At 37.2% G+C, this 20,025-nt stretch overlaps 3 protein-coding genes across 4 annotated transcripts in view; 1 reads left to right on the top strand and 2 right to left on the bottom strand.

Annotated features, from left to right (window-relative positions):
• The window catches only part of LOC139124297 (putative uncharacterized protein DDB_G0290521), a 42,081-nt gene extending 38,481 nt beyond the window's left edge, over positions 1–3,600 (bottom strand). Inside the window, exons 1-2 of the mRNA XM_070690438.1 lie at positions 3,483–3,600; positions 2,573–2,702 (exon numbers count right to left, since the gene is read on the bottom strand). Of these exons, the coding sequence (XP_070546539.1) occupies positions 2,573–2,702; positions 3,483–3,600 (248 nt within the window). The remainder of the gene's footprint in view (positions 1–2,572; positions 2,703–3,482) is intronic.
• Positions 1–20,025, top strand: part of LOC139123893 (ubiquitin-conjugating enzyme E2 Z-like) — a 446,060-nt gene that overhangs the window by 297,928 nt on the left and 128,107 nt on the right. The window lies entirely within an intron of this gene.
• LOC139123706 (uncharacterized) overlaps positions 8,362–20,025 on the bottom strand; it is a 49,053-nt gene continuing 37,389 nt past the window's right edge. For both annotated transcript variants that reach the window (XM_070689867.1, XM_070689868.1), the window contains exons 3-4: positions 10,025–10,243; positions 8,362–9,414 (exon numbers count right to left, since the gene is read on the bottom strand). In XM_070689867.1, the coding sequence (XP_070545968.1) occupies positions 8,580–8,990 (411 nt within the window). In that variant the 5' untranslated portion in view covers positions 8,991–9,414; positions 10,025–10,243 and the 3' untranslated portion in view covers positions 8,362–8,579. The remainder of the gene's footprint in view (positions 9,415–10,024; positions 10,244–20,025) is intronic.

Genomic DNA, 20,025 nt, shown 5'->3' with positions numbered 1-20,025 from the left:
ATATTGGCATCTGGTTCCTTTGTCAGGCTGTGACAAGCAAAACAATAAAAAAGATTTTAGTTGGTCTTTGTAAAACTTGATTTATTCCATATAGTGATATCAGTTCCTTAGTTTTTCAGTCAGAGATCATGGACAGAAGTGTGCTACTGCTAGATTTGATCTGTTGCAATAGCCTTGCTCAGTGTGTGACAGGTGTAAGCTCATGAGTTGTGCTGATACGTTTCAGTATGTACAAGAGCTTGTTGGCATGGGAGTATGTGTACATTTACAATATTGGTTATAATTAGTCCCCACGGACACCGTCCGGGGGGACTTATAGGTTTGGTCATGTCCGTGCGTGTGTGTGTGTGCGTGCATGCGTGCGTGCGTCCGTTCACGCAGATATCTCAGACATGCCCTGGTCAATTTCTTTCAAACTTTGCACAAGGATAGTACCCTACCCCATGCAGATGCACGTCGATTTGTTTCACAATGCAATCAAATTTGGCCATGTTAGAGGACTTTTTAGTTTACACCTCCATAGACTCCCATGTATAAGGCAGTTCTCCATAGACTCCCATGTATAAGGCCAAGCAAAATAAAAATTTAGTTTCTCATCATATTTATATTGCAAAAAGGATGCAACAGTTTTTAGTCCCCACGGATGAAGTCCAGGGGGCTTATAGTTTGGGTCATGTCCGTCCGTTCGTCCATCAGTTCACACAGATATCTCAGATATTTTGACAAAATGTCACGTGACCTCATTGACCTTTGACCTCACATATGCATATTTGTCCATAACTCAGTAACCACAAGTGCCACACCCTTCATATACGGTATGATGGGACACCTTATGACGTCTCATCTTGTACCTCATTAATTATGTGCATATCTAATTTTGAGCGAGGTAATAGAGCTAGAGGTTTGATTTTTGGTATATAGGGATAACTTAGCAATACAATTTGTTTTGACAAAATGTCACGTGACCTTGGTGACCTTTGACCACAAATATACATATTTCTCCATAACTCAGTAACCACAAGTGCTACAACCTTCATGTATGGTATGATGGGACACCTTATGAAACCACATATTGTACCTCATTAATTATGTGCACATCTAATTCTAAGCAAGCCAATAGAGCTGCATGTATATAGGGATAACTATAGGATAGAATTTTTTCAATAATTGCAAATTCTGCAAGGGGCAAGGTCCGGTTCTAGACAGGCAGGAAATTCTCACGTAAACAACAATACAGTTACGTGTATTGTTATGGTTGGTGTCACTGGTGTATACTGTTTACGGCTCGAGTGACCATCTAGAGTCTGCAGAGTGGCAATCCTGAGGTCCCATTGGATTTTGACCGCAGTCTGCTTATTTGTCTAGCCTTGGCATACACTTAGTTTGTAGTAAAAGAGTTTTTTCTGTGAACATGAAGTCTTTATACTGCCAAAGGAACGTACATCATACGGCATGGAACCTGCACATGGCCGCTACATTGTACCACCGTCCGTGGCCGCGTGGGTGGAGGGACGGTGATTGTACGCTACGGCAGATCAACGTCCGAGAGACGTTAATGCTGAAGATGCCCAGCTTATTGTTTATAGGTAACAGAGCATGCGCATCTAAGGAAAATTTAACCCCAACTTCTATGGAAAAATCTATCAGCAAGTTTGACTCACGTACGGACTCCGCGGTAACTTTATGCAAACGTACGCATTTTTGACACATTTTATGCAAATAAAAACCCACTTGAGTACAAAGTTTATGGCAAAAGACTCCCAAAGAAGTTAAAAAAATTAACGCAATGCAACAGAACATTAGAGGACCATGGTCATAAAACAGAAGCGAGACAGTCTATGGTAGGCCTAGAACATAGAGAACCAACGTTGCAAATTTCGAGTCACCAGTCTGGCGAATGCTTTGGCAGTCTGAGTCGCCAATGAGTCAATCAATTCGCCATTTTGCTGTCTGGCGAGCGGTAGCGCGAACACTGGTCGTTGTCAATGACTTGTTCACTTGAAAATACTTTTTATCCTACAAATACTGAGAAATGGGGAAAATTTTGCATCTGATTAAGATGACCTCGTTATAGAGATTTGATGCACAAACACTACGGTAGATTTAACCCTTTCACCCCAGTTCCCTGTATACAGCTCCAACTTTACCATAGAAAACAATTGATTGGGGACAAACCATGGTGGTGAAAGGGTTAAATTGAGAAAATATGACGTCATGTGCAATGTACTATGATGTGTGTATTGTGACAAGCTAAAAATGCACTTATAATGTTGTTGAATATTTCAATGGGTTTAGAAAACGTACCGTCAAAAATTTCCAACGAACATTTAAAGCACAGTATATCAACTGGCTTTACATGCAGCATTTCACAGACCATTGTATACACAACATTTGGACAATCATAACAAAGCGTTGTCACAAAAAAGCAAAGTGTTCAAAGCAAGAGAAGATGACATACACTTGGACTGCCTTCAACACTTCCCATACTCTGCCTCTGTTTCCGTCTCTTGGCTGCCTCTATCTTCCACGCTGGTTCAGTTGGCAACGTCTCACTTTTTCCTCTTCTCTATACTTCTTCAGACTGCTTTCTTTGGCCGATTTCCTCCTAGCTGCCAGGTCTAGCTGCCACTGTGGCAGAGTTGTCACCATGGGTGATGGTGACTCATTTGGTGGTGGTGTTACGACTAGTGGTTTCGTTTTACCTGCATGGAAAACATCAACATAACACTAGTACTGTGGTAGAGTTGAAGGTTTTGTTTTCAAGAGACATTGTCAACTCTGACACCACTTTGTGTTTCTGTTTTTACTCAGTTTCCAGACACAAATGACTGACTTTGCCAAGATGAAACGCACTTACTGGCCATTGGTCAAACATCAAGACAAATGCGGAAAGGTAATATTTTTGTTATTATGCTGACATCCCCTCTCCCTGCCTATTAAAATCATGGTAAAGCTATAATACTGTACCAGTCTTATGGCAATTTCCACGTACTGAACACAGTCAAATTGAAACATTCTATTCCCAAATGAAGACATTATTACAATTTGCATTTACCAGTTCTTTTTATGATTGATTACTCCTTGGGTTTTTCAAAGATTTGTTTTTGAAAGGATTCAATATTTAGTAAACAATATGATGAAACCAAAATATGGAGTCCAAGAATGGATTGCAAAGGTCAATACTACTGTTCACAGTCAAGTTTAGTTGCACACATGCAGCGATGCCCCAGCTGTTATAACACAGATAAAATATGTCAATGTTGCATGCATGGCTGTTGTTGCAGCTTGTGGTGTGAACCATAAATATGTTTTTTGTCACACTAGCAGTCGCCTACTTAGATGTATTTTTGTAATTCTTCACGTGTAATTTTCAAAAACATAATCTAACACATATTTTTGCATATTTATGAGGAAACAATAATATTTGTGAACAGTCTTATGGCTGAGTCATATGAAGTGATGATATTTTCACTTGGACTGACCTGGTGTTTCTGACTCTTGTCTTCTCTTCGCTAGTTCTTGTTTCCACTGAGGCACAGAAGATGGTGACTTGCTGTCTTCTTTGGGTCGTGGTGACACCTTTGGTTTTTGCCTGTTCATGGTTGAAATATTCACTGTGATATGGTCTCAATCACAAAAAATAAAAGGTTGAAATTGCTACAAGACTGATTTTGCACATCACTAAAAACAGCGACACACAATATCCTGAGAACAGAAGACCAGAAATTACAAGGCAAGTACACCTATTGGTTTTAATTTTTTTTTGCAATCTTTGATTTTGATGTCAACTATGGTTTCTTGTTCTTATCTCAAAAGCATGTTGAGATACACAATATTCAGCTTGTCAACACAGCCTGTACATATGTACACGGCATTGATAATATTAAATCATCAATGCGCACAGTCAATGACATTTGTAAAAATGGTGATATCTGTCTTCTTCAGGAACTTTGGCTGAATAAATCTGAACTCAGCTTATTGTCACAGATACGTAGTGATTTCTACGCTGTTGGAGAAAGTGCCATGAATGAGGAAGCTTGACTTCACCACGGTCGTCCATATGGAGGTGTCACAGTGTTGTTGAGAAAATCCCTTCATTCTGTTAAGGTGAAACGGTACAATGACAGTCGCTTGATTGGCCTCAAGATTTCACATTCTGGAGGTATTCTCACAATTTGAAATAGTTATATGCCAACCTCTTGTAGTGATATTATCATGTCTTTGTTAAATATCTAGCCAAAATTTTTACTTGTATCGATGACTCGCCATCTAACAATGTGTTTGTCATAGGTGATTGGAATGCCGATATCAATTCTGAATTTGGCAATGAGATGAAAGCATTCTGCGATGTCAGTGATCTAATTTGTTCATATGTCAAACTTTTAGGTGAAAAACAGAGTAATTTTACTTATTATAGCAAGGCTCACCATACAACATCTTGATCATTGTATTTCCACTCATAGAGCGCATAGTAGTATTCATGAGATCAAGATTCTTCATGAGTATCTCGAGTCCGACCATTTTCAACTGAATGTGTCTTGTAATATGAATTTTCTTCAAAAATATGATTTTCATCCAGGGAGCAAAACTTCTACAGGCCCATTGATTGGTCGAAAATCGATAATGAGTCTTTGCATTGATACTTTAATTGTTCAAACAAGTATCTGAGCAATATGATATAAACAGGGATGCTTTACCTGTCATAACCCGCATTGTAAAGACCCTGTTCATATTTCGTCTATTGCTAAACTTTATGATGATATTGAGCATGCTTTATCTTTGGCTTCTTCACATGCCATCTCCACTAAGTCTTATTCTAAATGCAGAGAGAAATCTATTCCTGGTTTGAATCAGCATGTTAAAGAGTATCATTCTATTGCCCGCGATGCCTTCCTTTTGTGAAGAGAAAGTGGCAGCCCTCGGTACAGTCCAATTTTCGATCTTATGAGAATGACTCGTGCTAAGTTCAAATTTATGTTTAAGATGTGCAGAGATAACGAGTCTCGGATGAGAGCGGATGCTCTGGCTGACAATCTTTCAAACAAAAATGTTAAGCAATTTTGGAAAAATGCTAGTAGCAAAAATAAGTCTGCACCTTTGTCTTCTTCTATTGGAGGTTGCAACGGGCATAATGATATAGCGAAAATGTGGCGTAATCATTTTGCAGAGTTACTATCGTCTGTTTCAAACTGTAGTAATGAATCCTATGTAAAAGATAGTTTTTCTATAACTACTTTTGATGATGAAATGATTACTTCTCCAACTGCCATCAGTGAGTGTGTTTCTAGGCTAGCAAGTGGCAAAGCTTCTGGACCCGATGGTTTAGTGGCGGAGCATCTGAAATATGCACATCACCGTCTTCATGTTCTCCTTTCTATCTTGTTCACTGCTTCACATGTTCATGGGTATTTACCTTCCCGTATGCTTGATACCACTTTGATCCCTCTTGTTAAAAACAAAAATGGTGATGTGACTGACCCCAGTAATTATCGTCCAATCGCCATTGCTACAGTTATTTCCAAGGTGTATGAAATTTTGATTCTTAAAAAATGTGACAGGTTGCTTGATACCACTGATCACCAATTTGGGTTCAAAGAAAGTCACTCAACTGACATGTGTGTTTTCCTCTTGAAAGAAATTGTTGATTTTTACAATCGGCACAATAGCCCTGTGTTTCTTTGCTTTTTAGACGCCACTAAGGCGTTCGATAGAGTGAATCACTGGACATTATTTCGAAAATTGATTGATAGAGGCGTACCTGTTTTCATAGTTAGAATCTTAACTTATTGGTACAGACATCAAGAGTTTCGTGTTAAATGGGGGTCTGTTTTATCAGAATGTTTCTCTGTTCGCAATGGTGTTAGACAGGGTGGTATTCTATCTCTGTATACATTGATAAGCTGAGTAATTTGCTCATCAATACAAAAGTTGGTTGCCACGTTGGTGGTATGTGCATTAACCATCTGTTATATGCTGACGATATTGTTTTGATTTGTCCAACTGTTAAAGGTCTCAATAGCCTTTGAAAACGTGTTCTAGTTATGCTGTTATTCACGATATTATCTTTAATCCGAAAAAATGAAATGCCTTGCCGTTATTCCAGATCAACTTAAAATTGTCCGTATCCCCAGTGTTTACCTTAATGATACCATTTTGTCTTTTGTTGATAAGCATTCATACCTTGGAGTAATTTTGAATTGTATGGGTAATGATATTGACGACATGAAGCGTCTGTTAAGGTTGTTTTATATTAATGCCAATTCTCTTGTTCGTCAATTTTTCGAACTGTTCCTATTCAGTCAAAATAACTTTGTTTCAAGCATATTGTACTATGTATTGTTCGCATTTATGGCGTCTCTTCACGAAAAAATGCATAAATGATGTCCGAGTTGCATACAACAACGTTTTCAGAATCCTGTTACGGGTTGACCGAAAATTGAGTATAACGGGTACTTTTGTAAACAATGATATCATGACCTTTGAAAGCAAGCAACGCACCTTGCGTTCCAGGTTTTATTTAAGATTGGTAAAAAGTGAAAATTCATTAATTGCTGCTGCGTTGTCTATGTATGTGCGTCTTAATAGTGCTTTTTGGAAAATATTGTACAGAGATTGCTTTTAAATTGTCGCTCTGTTGGTTTGTTTTAGTCTTTTTTTAGTTTTTTTAGTGTGTCATATGAGCTGGTTCTCGAAATAAAGTTTATTATTATTATAATATGATATTGTTGACAATTGAATTCTGGTCCATTCTAGAATTCACATAAAACAATAACGGTGCATTTTACATTTATAGATGCTGTGTTGACAAGCTGCGTAGTTTTGGGTTTACCAGGCTTTGTGAGGTAGAACAAGAACTTGTGATTGAGTACAAAACAAATATGGAGAAAAAAATCATCAAAAGCTCAAGCTACTAGCCCTTTCAAGGGATACAGTCATCAGAACTGCACTCAAAGGTTGTATACGACCAATGTAAACACTTTATCCAAGGTACGAGTGATTGGTGAAAGTTAAAACATGTCAGTCATAATCTACATCGTATAATTTGAATGTTGCAGCTATGATGATTAGATCATCTAGATATTATGCACGATATACTTGTGAACAAGAAATTTGCACAGGTGCAGTTCTGATGACTGTTTCCCTTTTATGTATGGGCAAATATTAATTGCATATGAAATGAATGGTGTTAAAACAATGAAATTTATGGGTCAGTCCACTGACCATCAAGTTTGGGCACACGGTGTATGGTAAGCTTGTCAACTTGCTGTAGACCTGAATATATGTTGCTTGAGGGTGCTCTTTGCTCTCAACATTTTTTATAAGGAGTGCAAACAGCGCCCTCAAGCAACAGCTCTTCCGGCCAACACATACGGTATTGGTGGCAGTTTTTTCTTAGTCTTGGTTTCCATGGCCCATGCAGGTGTCTTCTCATCATTCTCTTTATCATTTCTGGGACTCACTTCTCCGTTGCTGGCCTTGCTCTCATCTTTCAAGTCTAAAGAAGCTTTAGCTGCCCTTTGCCTGGCCTTTTCTTCTGGCAACCATGCAGGTCCTTCATTGGTCTCGCTGCTCGCTGGTGCTGTCGATGAACTGTCTATCTTTTCAAGAGGTTTCAAGGCAGAACCTTCTTTCACTTTCTGTTTCATGGGAACCAAACTTGGCGTCAATCAACTGTGATCCAATACACTATGTACATGTAGGTTTTAAATCATGTCAAATTTGCTGTACTATTTGATGGATTTTTTGCTTGTTGCTGAAAAGTACCCAACTTTCACAGAAAGGGAATTACAACTAGTCTTGTATTGATCACCAAGACTTAAGCATGGACTCTTGTACGTTGTTTTGTAAAATGTTAATTTTGTATAATGTAATTTGTAGATGGACACCCAGTGTATATTAAAATGCATGCAAAGAATAATGAACATGGCTCAAAGAATTGTTTAAACAGGGAGAAGCCTCTGGGTGGCCAGGTCATTTTTCATTTCACTCCTTCCAAATCTTCATTGCTGTAGATTCACTTGAAGGGACATATTTCTTGACATGGTACACATCTTGTTCTATGTGTATATACCTATTTAAATCACACCTTGCAAACCTGTGTTTTCCGCTGAATTTTACATTTAGTGAAACAAGTTACTTTCTCTTTATTAATCAGGAATATGCTTTGTTCACTCATTTGTTTGGAATTTAGTGGACTAATCCATGCATAGGGAGGGGGGAGATCCGGAAAAGTCTGTGTGACTCCTACCTTAGCTTCCCGTTCCCATGCTTCAGTGCTCAATGGTTTCTTCTCAATAATAATAATATCCTTCTTTCTTTCTGGGCTTGGGGAAGTTGCTGACACTTTAGACAGGCTCCCGGGTATTTTGGTGACTCATCCACTGTTCTGACTTCTTTCGTCTTTTCTTCTGTTGTAAATTTCTCAGTCGGCTCTATAAGTTCTGAGTCCGCAGGTTTCTTCTTTACGTCATTAAGCTTGTCAAGTTGAAGAGTTTGTTCAAAATTGGCAAGTTTAATTTCCTTGTTTTCCTGTTCTGCCTCCTTTGCTACATTTGTTTCATTTGGAATGACAATTTCCTCTATCTTTTGGGTTCAGTTTTCTCTTCTTTGCTAGGTAACCTATCAACATTATCTGCGTCCACACTGACAACAGTGCCAATATTCTCCTCTTTTCCAGCCCTGGTAACACTATCCTCCAGGATATCCTGTTCATCCCCTGTGGATATTTTCACCCAATCATCATCCTCATCTTCATCTTCCTTTATTCCTATTTTTTTCTCATCTCTAGTGATCACCTTTATCCCTCCTTTCACACCCTTTTCCTTTTTGTTCTTGACTTTGACGTCTTCTTCCTCCTCCATGTTTTCATCTTTCTCCATCTTACCGTCTATCTCCTTCACATCATCCTTAGAGAACTCCTCTTCAGCACTCTGCTCTTGGACATCTATCATTTTCTCTTTTGCTGCTTCTTTTTGCAGCTTCTCCTCCATCTCTTGCTTCACAAAGTCAAAGATGTCACTTTCTTTGGAGGAGCAACCTTTTCTTCAGCTTCTTGATTTTCAACTTTTGCTGTTAACGGTAATTTCTCTTTCATACTTTCAATATTCATGTCTATACTTTCCTCTGTCTTCACGTCTTTCTCCTCTGTCTTTTCTTTCTCTTTCTTCACGTCCATCTCTTCATCATCTTTAGTCACATCCATATTGTCTTCCTCTTTCTTTTCATCTCCTTTCTTGTCCGTTGAGGGCAGTATAACTTTCTCTGGTTCCATTGGAGGAAGCAGGATCTTCTCTGGCTCTTTTTTGGTGAAGGGGAAACTGTTTATTCTTGTGATAGTTTATCTGCTTGTTCCTTGTTTTGGGGCTTTGTGGGTTTTATAGGCTTTTGTGGTTTGGGTGGGGGAATGGTTGGTTTCTGAAATGAACCACAGCAATAGAGGATGTGAAATTTGAGAAAACGATAACGGCTGAACCTTTTGTATGATGATACATAAATTGGATGATGTTGAGTTGAATTGAGAAAAGAGCAGAAACAACATGCACAGCTTTGTAGTTTAAGGGTGAGAGTTTGTATTGACGCTGGCATTGTCAATTATTCTTCACTTGATTTCCAAAGTCACTTCAATCATTTCCAGTCTATTCTGTTGATATTAAACATGGGTCTTATTCTTACCTCTGACAAACCATTTCATTGTTTTATTGTATAAGATCGAGACAACTCTATGGCACTTCTGGTTTGTATTAATCCTTTGAGCGCCAAAGTCAATTTTTGTCCCCTACATCAAAATAAACACTAGTTAATTTTTCTAATTTTTGCTAAAATTTTGATAAAAATCTAAAGCGAATAAAATCTGATGTTTATTTGGTCCAAAATTTTCAAAAAAATTGCAGTAAAATTCACAAAATTGGTAAAATATTGCAAACTATAGCTTTGATGGGATAAATTGCAGCGCTCAAAGAGTTAAATCAATCTACCATTGAAAGAGGGAAGCTGTATGGATAAATTTTTATTTTAGTATTTTCACCTTTTTTATGTCTGTCCTTGGCTTTGGTTTTGGCAACTTGACTGGTGGTGGCATCGCTCGTGGCTTGGGTATGGGTTTTTTTGACGGTGATGCCGCTGCTCGTGGTGTTGGTGTTGGGGTGGTTGATGTTGGATTAAGAAGTTTGGATTTCTCTGTTTCCAAGGGTTTATCATCTTTAGGCTTCTCGACTGGTTTTGGAGGAAACTTACGTTGTGATTCCTGCAACAACATGAAGATAACATTTTTTAATTGGTGTAAGTAAGATATTATCCTCTCTTTCCGTCAAAAATGCATGTTTAAATACAAAATATCGGCCTAACCAGTACGTACCATACCTTGTATGCAATATGCAGTACTGACGTATGGATGAATTCCAGTCTTAAGATAAATTGAACACTGGGGATTTACACATGATTGTGGGATAAGAAATCATTTTTACGAATGACAAAATTAATGGAAATTTCATCAAACACTTAAACTAATGGAGCTTCAAAATCTCCCCTTTTGTTGGTTTATCACGTATAGTTGATTTAACATGATAATGTACTTTCTTTGGTACAAATCATAAATCTATTTGCACAGACAGGTAGATCAACAGATGTATTTTATTTTTTTATTCCATATTTCCTGCGTAAAGCTTCTCAAACATTATCAATATTATGGGTTTAGCAGGTTGTCGGTATCGGTTTTCATGTGTCAAGTATTCTTATGCAATGCGGTACAAAGACATAATAACATGCAACAATTGCTGTCTTTCAATTTGAGTGAATAAGCGGATAACATCTCTCCTAAGATGTTCAAGATTGCCTATCTGTAATATTAAAACATTAACATGGGGCCCGGGGGCACCGACGTCCTGTGTACCTCCTTACTGTTTATTATTTGCCATAAATGTGAAATTTGGCAAAAAGTCAAATTGTTTGGACATAAATGAAAGTTATTTGAACTGGTTGGTTACTGCCCAGCATAAGTTCAAGTGTGGATTCTAAGTATCAACAACCTTGATATGTGTGAAAGTGAATTAAGAATAAGAGATGGGACTCCATAGGATCAACAATCTCTAAAACAGGAAACGGTGAACTTATATGATACAGAAGGGGGAGAAAATTTAGCCACAAACTATTGTAATATAATGGACAATGGCTAATCTAAACCAAATTACTTAAACTGGATTGTTGGCATTGATTACACATGTATTTATTGTCCATCAAATAGAAAATAAATTTGGGCCATTGACTAAAAAACATTGCTTGTTACACCACACTTGTACTTAGTATTTGGAGTGTACACCTATCTACAATACAATGATAAAAAGTTTAGACTCTGTAGGTCAACAGTGCATCTTTAATGTATGAGACTAAATAAGCTTACCCCTCAAGTATGTATAGGCCAAAAACAATATTTAATTTTGAATTATGTGGTGCAGGGAAGGACATACAATATGGTGAAAAGCAAACTAAATATAAAAACTGAATATACAATTATATGGAAATGTTGTTTCACAGTCATGAGTATCTGGTGTGTGCCAAGAGAAAAATATTAAAATAGGACAGTATCATCCTGACCACAGTTTGTCTGACTGGTTGTTTCCTTCTGACATTCTGACATGGTGATAGGTACAAAATATTATGTTATTCATGATAGTTATACAACATAGCTTGCATTTTGTTCAAGTAGAACTGAGTTTTTCATGTAAGATAACTTTCTCATAAACTAAATTCTGGCTTGTGGCAGCTCAAACATCGCAATACTACATTTTTTGATATGATATGGAGTGACTTGCACACATATGCAATATGCAGTGACAGTCGATATATTCATAGTAAGAGTCTACTACATTCAAGCATAGTGATGTTGACAACTACATGCATGCCAATGCACGATTTCAAAGTAGCCAGGAGGAAATTCTAGTGGTCTTTTAGTGGAAATATAGGTATTAAACGACGGTGAAACAAACAACATTAGTTATCGTTCACCTTGCTTAAGTGCAATCTCGGATCATGTATGATCTGATGATCATGTCAAATTACCATGTCGGATTATGCCGTGATTCTGAAGTGCACGTAAATCGGTCAACATAAGCACACACTGTCTTTAGCGATCGAAGTCAACAATGATGTCAAAATCAATGCACAACTGTCGAAATTACCCAAAATAGGCAACAGAAAACTAAAAGTTATTGCTGTGTCAAAGGACAGTACATCAACATAAAACGACGCTAGTTTGTTATGACATGGAGGTAGAAGGATAGAGCGTTCCCTCGCTCTCACCCAGCTATTAGTAGGGGCCGCCGGTGGGATTGCCTCGCTAAGGCAATGGATTCACCGGTACTGGGGAGTACCGAGTACGGAGGCCATCATTCTTCAGTCTATCGAAGGAGCGTTTCGTGCCAAAAAATACATGACAGCAACAAAAGTACCATCACTGTGAACTTCATATTTACAAAACATCATCAAATAAACCTAAAAACTTTAAAACGTCAAAATTAGCACAACACCAAGGCACAAGATCGCGTCGGTTTGATTTTTCAAAGTCCTTGCAAAACAAGGCTAACTTGTTATATGCGCATGCGCATATTAAGGGGAGACCCATTTAATTCGGAGGGGGGGGTATGCAGGAAGTGGGTATGGGAACTTTTTTGGTCAGAGAGACAGCATTTTTTTTATTTCAACTGTCAGACCTGCATCAATTTTTTTTTTATCAAATGGAGTCACTGCATAAAAACCCTATACTACTTACTGTATTAACATGGATTATTGCATGTATTTTAGCTGAAGAGTGCATATACAGATGAATACAGTCAAGAATCCATTTTTTGTATTCAGCAAGCCTGTATTCATGTGGATTCATGTGAATTCACGTGTATTATACTATAATACAGGCAACCTATTAATGTGAATTTATCTGAATTATCGGGTTTTCATGCAGTGAGTAGCAGTGCAATTTTTCAAATTTAAGCCAGTGTTTCACATATCACATGATGGTTTTATATATCATTTTGCATTCCAACATGTGAAAACAAAATGGAAAGTCTAGTATATGTACAACTTTAAATTATAGAACACTTTTTGGGCAAATCAACAATGATCAGTACTCACTATAGGGAAAAAGCATGTGACTAGAGCGAGAAAACTGACGCTTTCTTGCAATCGGTGAGAATCTGTTCTTATTCTCACCGCTGTCGGTGAGAAAATTTTAATCTCCACTGGAGATTGGTGAGAAATGCACTCCTTGGCGAGAATCAAGTGTGAGAACAAATTCTCACCGGTGAGAATGGAAATTCTCACTAAGTACAGCGAGAATTGAAATTCACTGGCGAGAATCATCAAGACTCGCCGTTCGGAGTCTTTATGATTCTCGCCAATGAACGGCAAGTCTTGATGATTCTCGCCAGTGAATTTCAATTCTCGCTGTACTTAATGTGAATTTCCATTCTCACCGGTGAGAATTTGTTCTTATACTTGATTCTCGCCAAGGAGTGCATTTCTCACCAATCTCCAGTAGAGATTAAAATTTTCTCACCGACAGCGGTGAGAATAAGAACAGATTCTCACCGATTGCGAGAAGGCGTCAGTTTCTCGCTCTAGTCACGCACTTTTTCCCTATAGTGACTATACCTGCTTTTCTTTAAAACAGTCAATTCCGTTTAAGTTCTCAGGGGAGATGTTATCTTTTGTGGTCAGAGAAATAAGGCTCACATATTGTATTTCATTATATTTGTTGTTCCTCAATTTTCATTGTCAACTTGTAATCTTTCTAACATATTCATATTAAGATAATAATGTATTGGTTTTAACACTAGTTTATTGACTCCTGTCTTGTGTTTTAAATTTTCACAATTTTCAGAAGTCAAATAGTCCCATATAGTAGGGAGTTTAGTGGAAATTTGAAGTCATTAATAACCAGTTTTTGATCCCATAATCTTGCTAAGCAAGGTGAATGAAGCAAAACAAAAAAATTGAAAATCCGTCAAGTAGTTTTGAGTTACAGTAGTCGCAAGGTCTGAAAAAACCAACATTTCCGGGAAAAAGGATGATAAAATTGTGCTAATAACACAAAAGTGACTCTTTTAGGTGTGAAAATTACCCCTCAAACCAAAATAACTAGGTATAAAATTTAACAAACTCATAAACTACTTACTTATAAGTAAATTAGGAGAGTTCAGTCAAAAATGAAGCTTTTTTGCATGTGAAATAGATAGAGAAAGTTGGAAAATATTTTCTATGACTTAGATTTTTCCGCGCGGCACCACTGAAGTTTGAATATCTTCCATATTTGGAGAACTGTAATTTGAAAAGTACGCAATGTAGCTTGGTAAAACTTGGTCATTTTTCTTTGCTTTATATGTTAACTCAAAAGTGATGACTAGTTAATGAAATGAGTGGCTACTCTTTTCTATAGAAGCACTTAAAATACAGAAAAATGTCAATTTTGTCCAATTCGCGCAACAAATGAAGAAACTTTGAATTTTGGCGACATTCAGAGAACCATAATTGAAAAACTATTCATAGCATCTTGGTGAAATTTGGTGTTTTTATTGTATTTTTTTATGTTTAAACAGCAGAAATAATCAAATTCTTATTTTTTTCATTCATATTTTTATTAGAGAGCTCAAAAAAACAGAAAAATGTCAATTTTTCACAATTTCGGCTCATGCGGTGAATTTCGACTACATTCAGAGAGCCATAGTTCAAAAACTATACGTAGGATCTTGGAGAAATTTGGGTTTTTTTAATTGTATTTTTTATGTTTAAACAACAGAAATAGTTAGATACTGCTTTTTTCATTCATATTTTTCTTACAGTGCATAAAAATCAGGAAAAAAGTCAATTTTTCACAATTTAGGCTCGTGGTGGGTTGAATTTCAGCCCGGCTACATTCAGATCACAGTAATACATAAAGTTTACACGGTATCCTTTGAATATGTCGCACTTAAACCCTTACATTTACATGTATGTATATATCTAAGAGACAAGTCATTTACTCTAATTAATGATGTGTTCCTGTTGTGAAATTGTTAAGAAAAAATATTTCATTGACCGTACATAGCTGGATGCATGTGCAGGTGTGCATGTGTGCCCATGGTACTCCCTTTTGCATGTCAATGGCTCAAGCGTGTTCAGATTGCTAGTATTCCAGTTTTGTCATTGAAAAATGTGTAGGCTTCAGGAGTAAAATTATCTATTTAAAGGCAGAGATGAAGGTACATTGTATACAATTTTATCAAGGACAAGACCTAAGCTGATCACTTATTAATGGCGGCAAGGAAGATAAAATTTTGTGATCACGAATTAACGGCAAATTCCTATAACACTAGTACTGTATTTACAAAATTCCTACAGTCAACACTAGTACTGTATTTAGAAAGTTTACGATTGTACTACAAAGTAGTGATAACTACAAGATAACATGACAATGAAAACTCCTACAATATCTTACCTGAAACTATAGTCAAGCTGCAAGTATGGGGTTTTTTTTATGGTTCAATACAAATTGTAAACTAACCATAGCTTTTCATTTTTTTTAAGTAGAGTCATTAGAGTCAAAAGTACTCTTCAAGGAATGCTGTATACAAGTTTTCCACATCAGCAATGTTTGCTACTGACCAAGCACGCAGTAGAGAATCCCTTGAGCCACATAGATTTGTTTTTAAAATAAACTTCAAGTCAATAATTGCCACATCATCTTTGTTTGGCCATTTAAATGAGTTTACAGCAGCACTACTTCTTGACAGAAACTTGACTCTGACACATGAAGCAGGAATACTCATTACTTCACAAATCTCTCAAGCAAACCAACCACTTTCATATGCAACAGCTACATACATGCCAATCTCCACAGTTTCTTTTATCCCAAACTGCTGCTCTGTAAACTTTGTCTTTCTCTCTTTCCTGTTCCTCCTTTTTTGTGTAGTTTTTGTTGACACATTTGTCTGAGTTGTCAAATTAGCATTGATTTCATTACAAGACCGGAAAGGTCACCACTTGCATGGATAAGTGTCTTTAAATTCTGAGCTAGTTGCAGTGTTGTTAATTTTGTTCCTGTTCCTGCCATTTCTTAATTTCTTATCATTCACCTTGACTTTCAGAACATCAATACGAAAGATAATTTGGTCTTTTAGTGCTTTAATTTGTTGTGCTTGACTCAGTTGTTTCAACTTTTCATCTACTTCTAATTCATTTGTCCAGACTCCCCACTTATTTCTTATCCTATGGTCAATTTGTTGTCTCTTCTGCTGTTTTCTCTGTAACTGTCTCAGTTTCTTTTCCATTCTCATTTTCTGTATTTCCAGGCGTTTCATTTTCAGATACTTTGTATGTGCTTGTTCTCTTTTTTTACGTTGCGGAGCTGATTTTCTTGCAATTTTAAGTATTTATTCCTGATTTGATGTGGTAGTTGCCTAAGGTAAGATGTGGTTTTATTTCTGCTAAAGCATATTATACCTGATTTGGCAAGTCTACTCTTTGTGGTGCCCTATGGATTTGTCGGTCCAGATCTGAGAAGTCACTCTCAGATCTGACATTTGTGAGAGGTGCACCTGCAACCTGGCTTACTACTGAAGAGTCAGGTTGGTTTTCTGACCCACCTGGCAATTGATTTCCCAGTTGACGTTCTACAACTGGTAACATGGACTTGCAAAAATTTTGCAAGACATTTGCAGTCAGTGCATCAGAAGGAATATTGTGCTCAGTTGGGAAAAGCTCAAAGTACAGTTCATCTTTTGTGATTGTTGTGTCAGTTAAATAAACTGTCTGATTAACAAGTGGTGATGCATCAATGGCATTATCAGCTAGACATGTTTTCAACCACAACCAGTGGATGTTCATGTTATAGTAGCTGATATCTGTTCTCTCCAGCAAACGCATAAGTGGGCCAGTGACTAATTTATCGAGTATGCCCAGAGCTCGACACTCTGCCATAACAAGTTCCTCATCTACACAGCAGCAACTGTACTGATCAATGGTTGGATGACTGACAACGTCCTGATTTCAGAAAGTCTGCGATGTGATTTCTGTGATAATACACTGCTGCTCCCTGATGAAATGCAATATTAAATCTGTGGTGCTGAAATGTGGTAAGAAATTTTTTCTCACTGACTTCATCCAAGTAAGGGGAAAAATCTGTATATACCCCAGACTTTGACACCCGCATCAGTGAACCTTGCCAGCCTTGGTACAGAAGTGCAAAACAGTGTGATTCATTTCCAAGTGATGTGTTGTCTGTTTTCAGGAGAGATTGTTGTCAGATTCAAACACTTTAGTGGATGTACAAACTGCTGTTGCCATATTAGTGAGCACATGCATACCGCATAACAGGTGATTTACTCCTTGCATCTTTTGTTTCTCTGATTCATTTAATTTGTCCCAGTTCTTATCAACAATTGATAGTAAAGTCCCCCTTAATTCTTCTAATTTGCTTTTATATTTTCTGTTTACTATGTGGCGATCACTCATTATGTTCTTACTGTGCAAAAGAAGTTCAGCATACACAGATAGCCTATCAGTATCATCCTCACTGATAGCTTCGCTGAGCTCTTTAAAAGTTTCAATGGTTGCTGATATGTAGTCATCAGCACTCCCACTCAGCAATTCCTGGAATCCAAGTGAAAAGATTTTTTATTGGGGAGGGTCACTTGAAGTCCGGCATAGTCAACAAATTTCTTGCGTGTCCCATCTGTGTGCAAGGTATTGTTTGGTGATGTTCAAGAATTTGAGATGCTGCCTGTGCTTGTGCTACTACCAGTGCCTCAACTTGCATCATGGATATCAGAGATTTACTTGGTAGTCTATCAATGTCAACATTTACAAGATTTTTAATGACTGATCTAACAATAGCTGAGCAGCTTTCTATCGACACGTTGTGAGACAGCAGATCATAATATATTTGACGAATACTGTCAGTGTATTTGCCATTGTCAAATGTTTTGATTGTTGGTTCATTTCAATTCTCTCGTCAATTTGTTCCTTCAGTTCTGATTTTCATTTTCAAGTTCATTTATTTTCTCTTTCCACCTGTTGCACTCTAGTGTCATTCTCCTTCATTTCCATGACCTTTCTTTTCCAGAAGCTTTTTTTTTGGAGGTTTTCTTTCTTTCAATATATGTTCTAATGTCTTGTTCAGTTCATGTGTTTTCTTTTTCAATTCACTTATCACTTCATTTTTCTCTTCCACTTGTCTATTCAGCTCTGATATTTTGTCATCTCATCGCCTCAATCTTTATTAAAGTTTCTGGGTGTTAAAGATGCAAGCTTTTCTTTCAACATTGTAATATTAAAGATCTTCTGTCTATACTTAATGTTTAAAGTATCAATTTCTTTAGCCTTCTCTTCTGCAGCTAATTTATCCTTTGACATTTCTCCATTGCCTGAGTTAACTGACTTATTTCCCTGTAACTATCTGCTAAACTGCTTGTTATGTTCCCTAGTAACTTCTCCATATCTCTGTTATCACATTCCACTTCATCGGTATTTCTGCTGGATGACCTCTCACTAGCTACATGTATTCCTTCATTACTGACTTTTCTCATAGCAGTTTGTACGACGACCAAGGAAGCTCTCTACAATCATCTTCATTTTTAGTCCTTTGGGCCTTGGCCCAAAGTACTAATGTGATGACGCGGCCTCTGTTGTTGCATACAGTGGGCCGTATGCTGTGGACGCAGGTATCTCAGAAACGCTTCAGTAACTTTTTCTGAAATTTGGTCTGGTGGTCACTTTGGCATGTATCTCAAACGGTCTTTTTTCTTTTTTGATTGAATCATTTTAAAGTCACTTTTTTAGCTTTTTTGTGAAAACCACTATTTTCAATTTTTCCTCAAAACCACTGATTTGATTATTGTGATATTTGGCATGGGTGTTCGTATAGTTGAAATGCCGTCAGAAATGTTCAAAATTTGGTGATACATGCCTTGTATTATTTTTAAACAATATTTTTATCCATTTTATTTTATATTTACTTGATTTTGACTCGCTTTCGTTAAAGCTACCGTCTGCGCATGCGCACAACTCTAGGACAAAATCTGAGTTGAAGAATCGAATCGGACGCCATCTTGTTTCTCGGTCTGGGCACATTTTTTTACTTTTTGAACGTTTCACTGTGTATTTCAATATGTTCTATAGTTATGAAGTTGACAGTGATGCACTTTTGCGGCTGTCGTGTATTTTTGGTACGAAAGGCGCCTTTGATCGACTGAAGAATGATGGTACCGGCAGGCATCTACTGAGGAAGTAATCCACTGGCCTGCATAGGTCAGGGACTCACTTAAGGGAGAACCACTTGATTTCTGGGGGGGGGGGGGTATGGAGGATTTTGAGAAAAAAAATTGTCACCAGGTGAAATAAAAGAAAAAAATAAGCCTGTAATGGCTTGAGAAAAAAAATTCTCATAACAGACAGAAATAAAAAAGGAATTGTCATAATGCAGTTGAAATGAGCAAAATTTTGGAAACTTCATTCTCATGTGTTCTTTGCTAGCATGCTGCCATAGGCAGCGCAAATGTTTTTACCACAAGCAATTCTCATGTGTTTTTTTTTCCCAGCACTTATGATATAAGCATTCACTACTTTACACCTCAGTGAACTCGATGTTTTCCTTCCCTTTTCTGACCCAAGAAATCATGTTTCAGGATTTCTGTTGCAATATCTCAATGGTACAGGCAATATCTAGATGGGACTATTTGACTTCTGTACATTGTGAAAATTTAAAACACAAGACAGGAGTCAATAAACTAGTGTGAAAAAACCAATATATTATTCTCTCAACATAAATATGTTAGAAAGATTACAAGTTGTCAAAGAAAAATTGAGGAACAACAAATATAATGAAATACAATGTGTGAGCCTTGTTTCTCTGACCACAAAAGATAACATCTCCCCTGAGAACTTAAAAGGAATTGACTGTTATAAAGAAAAGCAGGTATAGTACTGATCACTGTTGATTTGCCAAAAAAGTGTTCTATAATTTAAAGTTGTATATATACTAGACTTTCCATTTTGTTTTCA

This window comes from Ptychodera flava, assembly GCF_041260155.1.
Source record: "Ptychodera flava strain L36383 chromosome 23 unlocalized genomic scaffold, AS_Pfla_20210202 Scaffold_23__1_contigs__length_28996876_pilon, whole genome shotgun sequence".
Lineage (NCBI taxonomy): Eukaryota > Metazoa > Hemichordata > Enteropneusta > Ptychoderidae > Ptychodera > Ptychodera flava.
The sequence above is the reverse complement of the archived record's forward strand: the minus strand, read 5'-3'. Positions and strand labels throughout refer to the sequence as shown.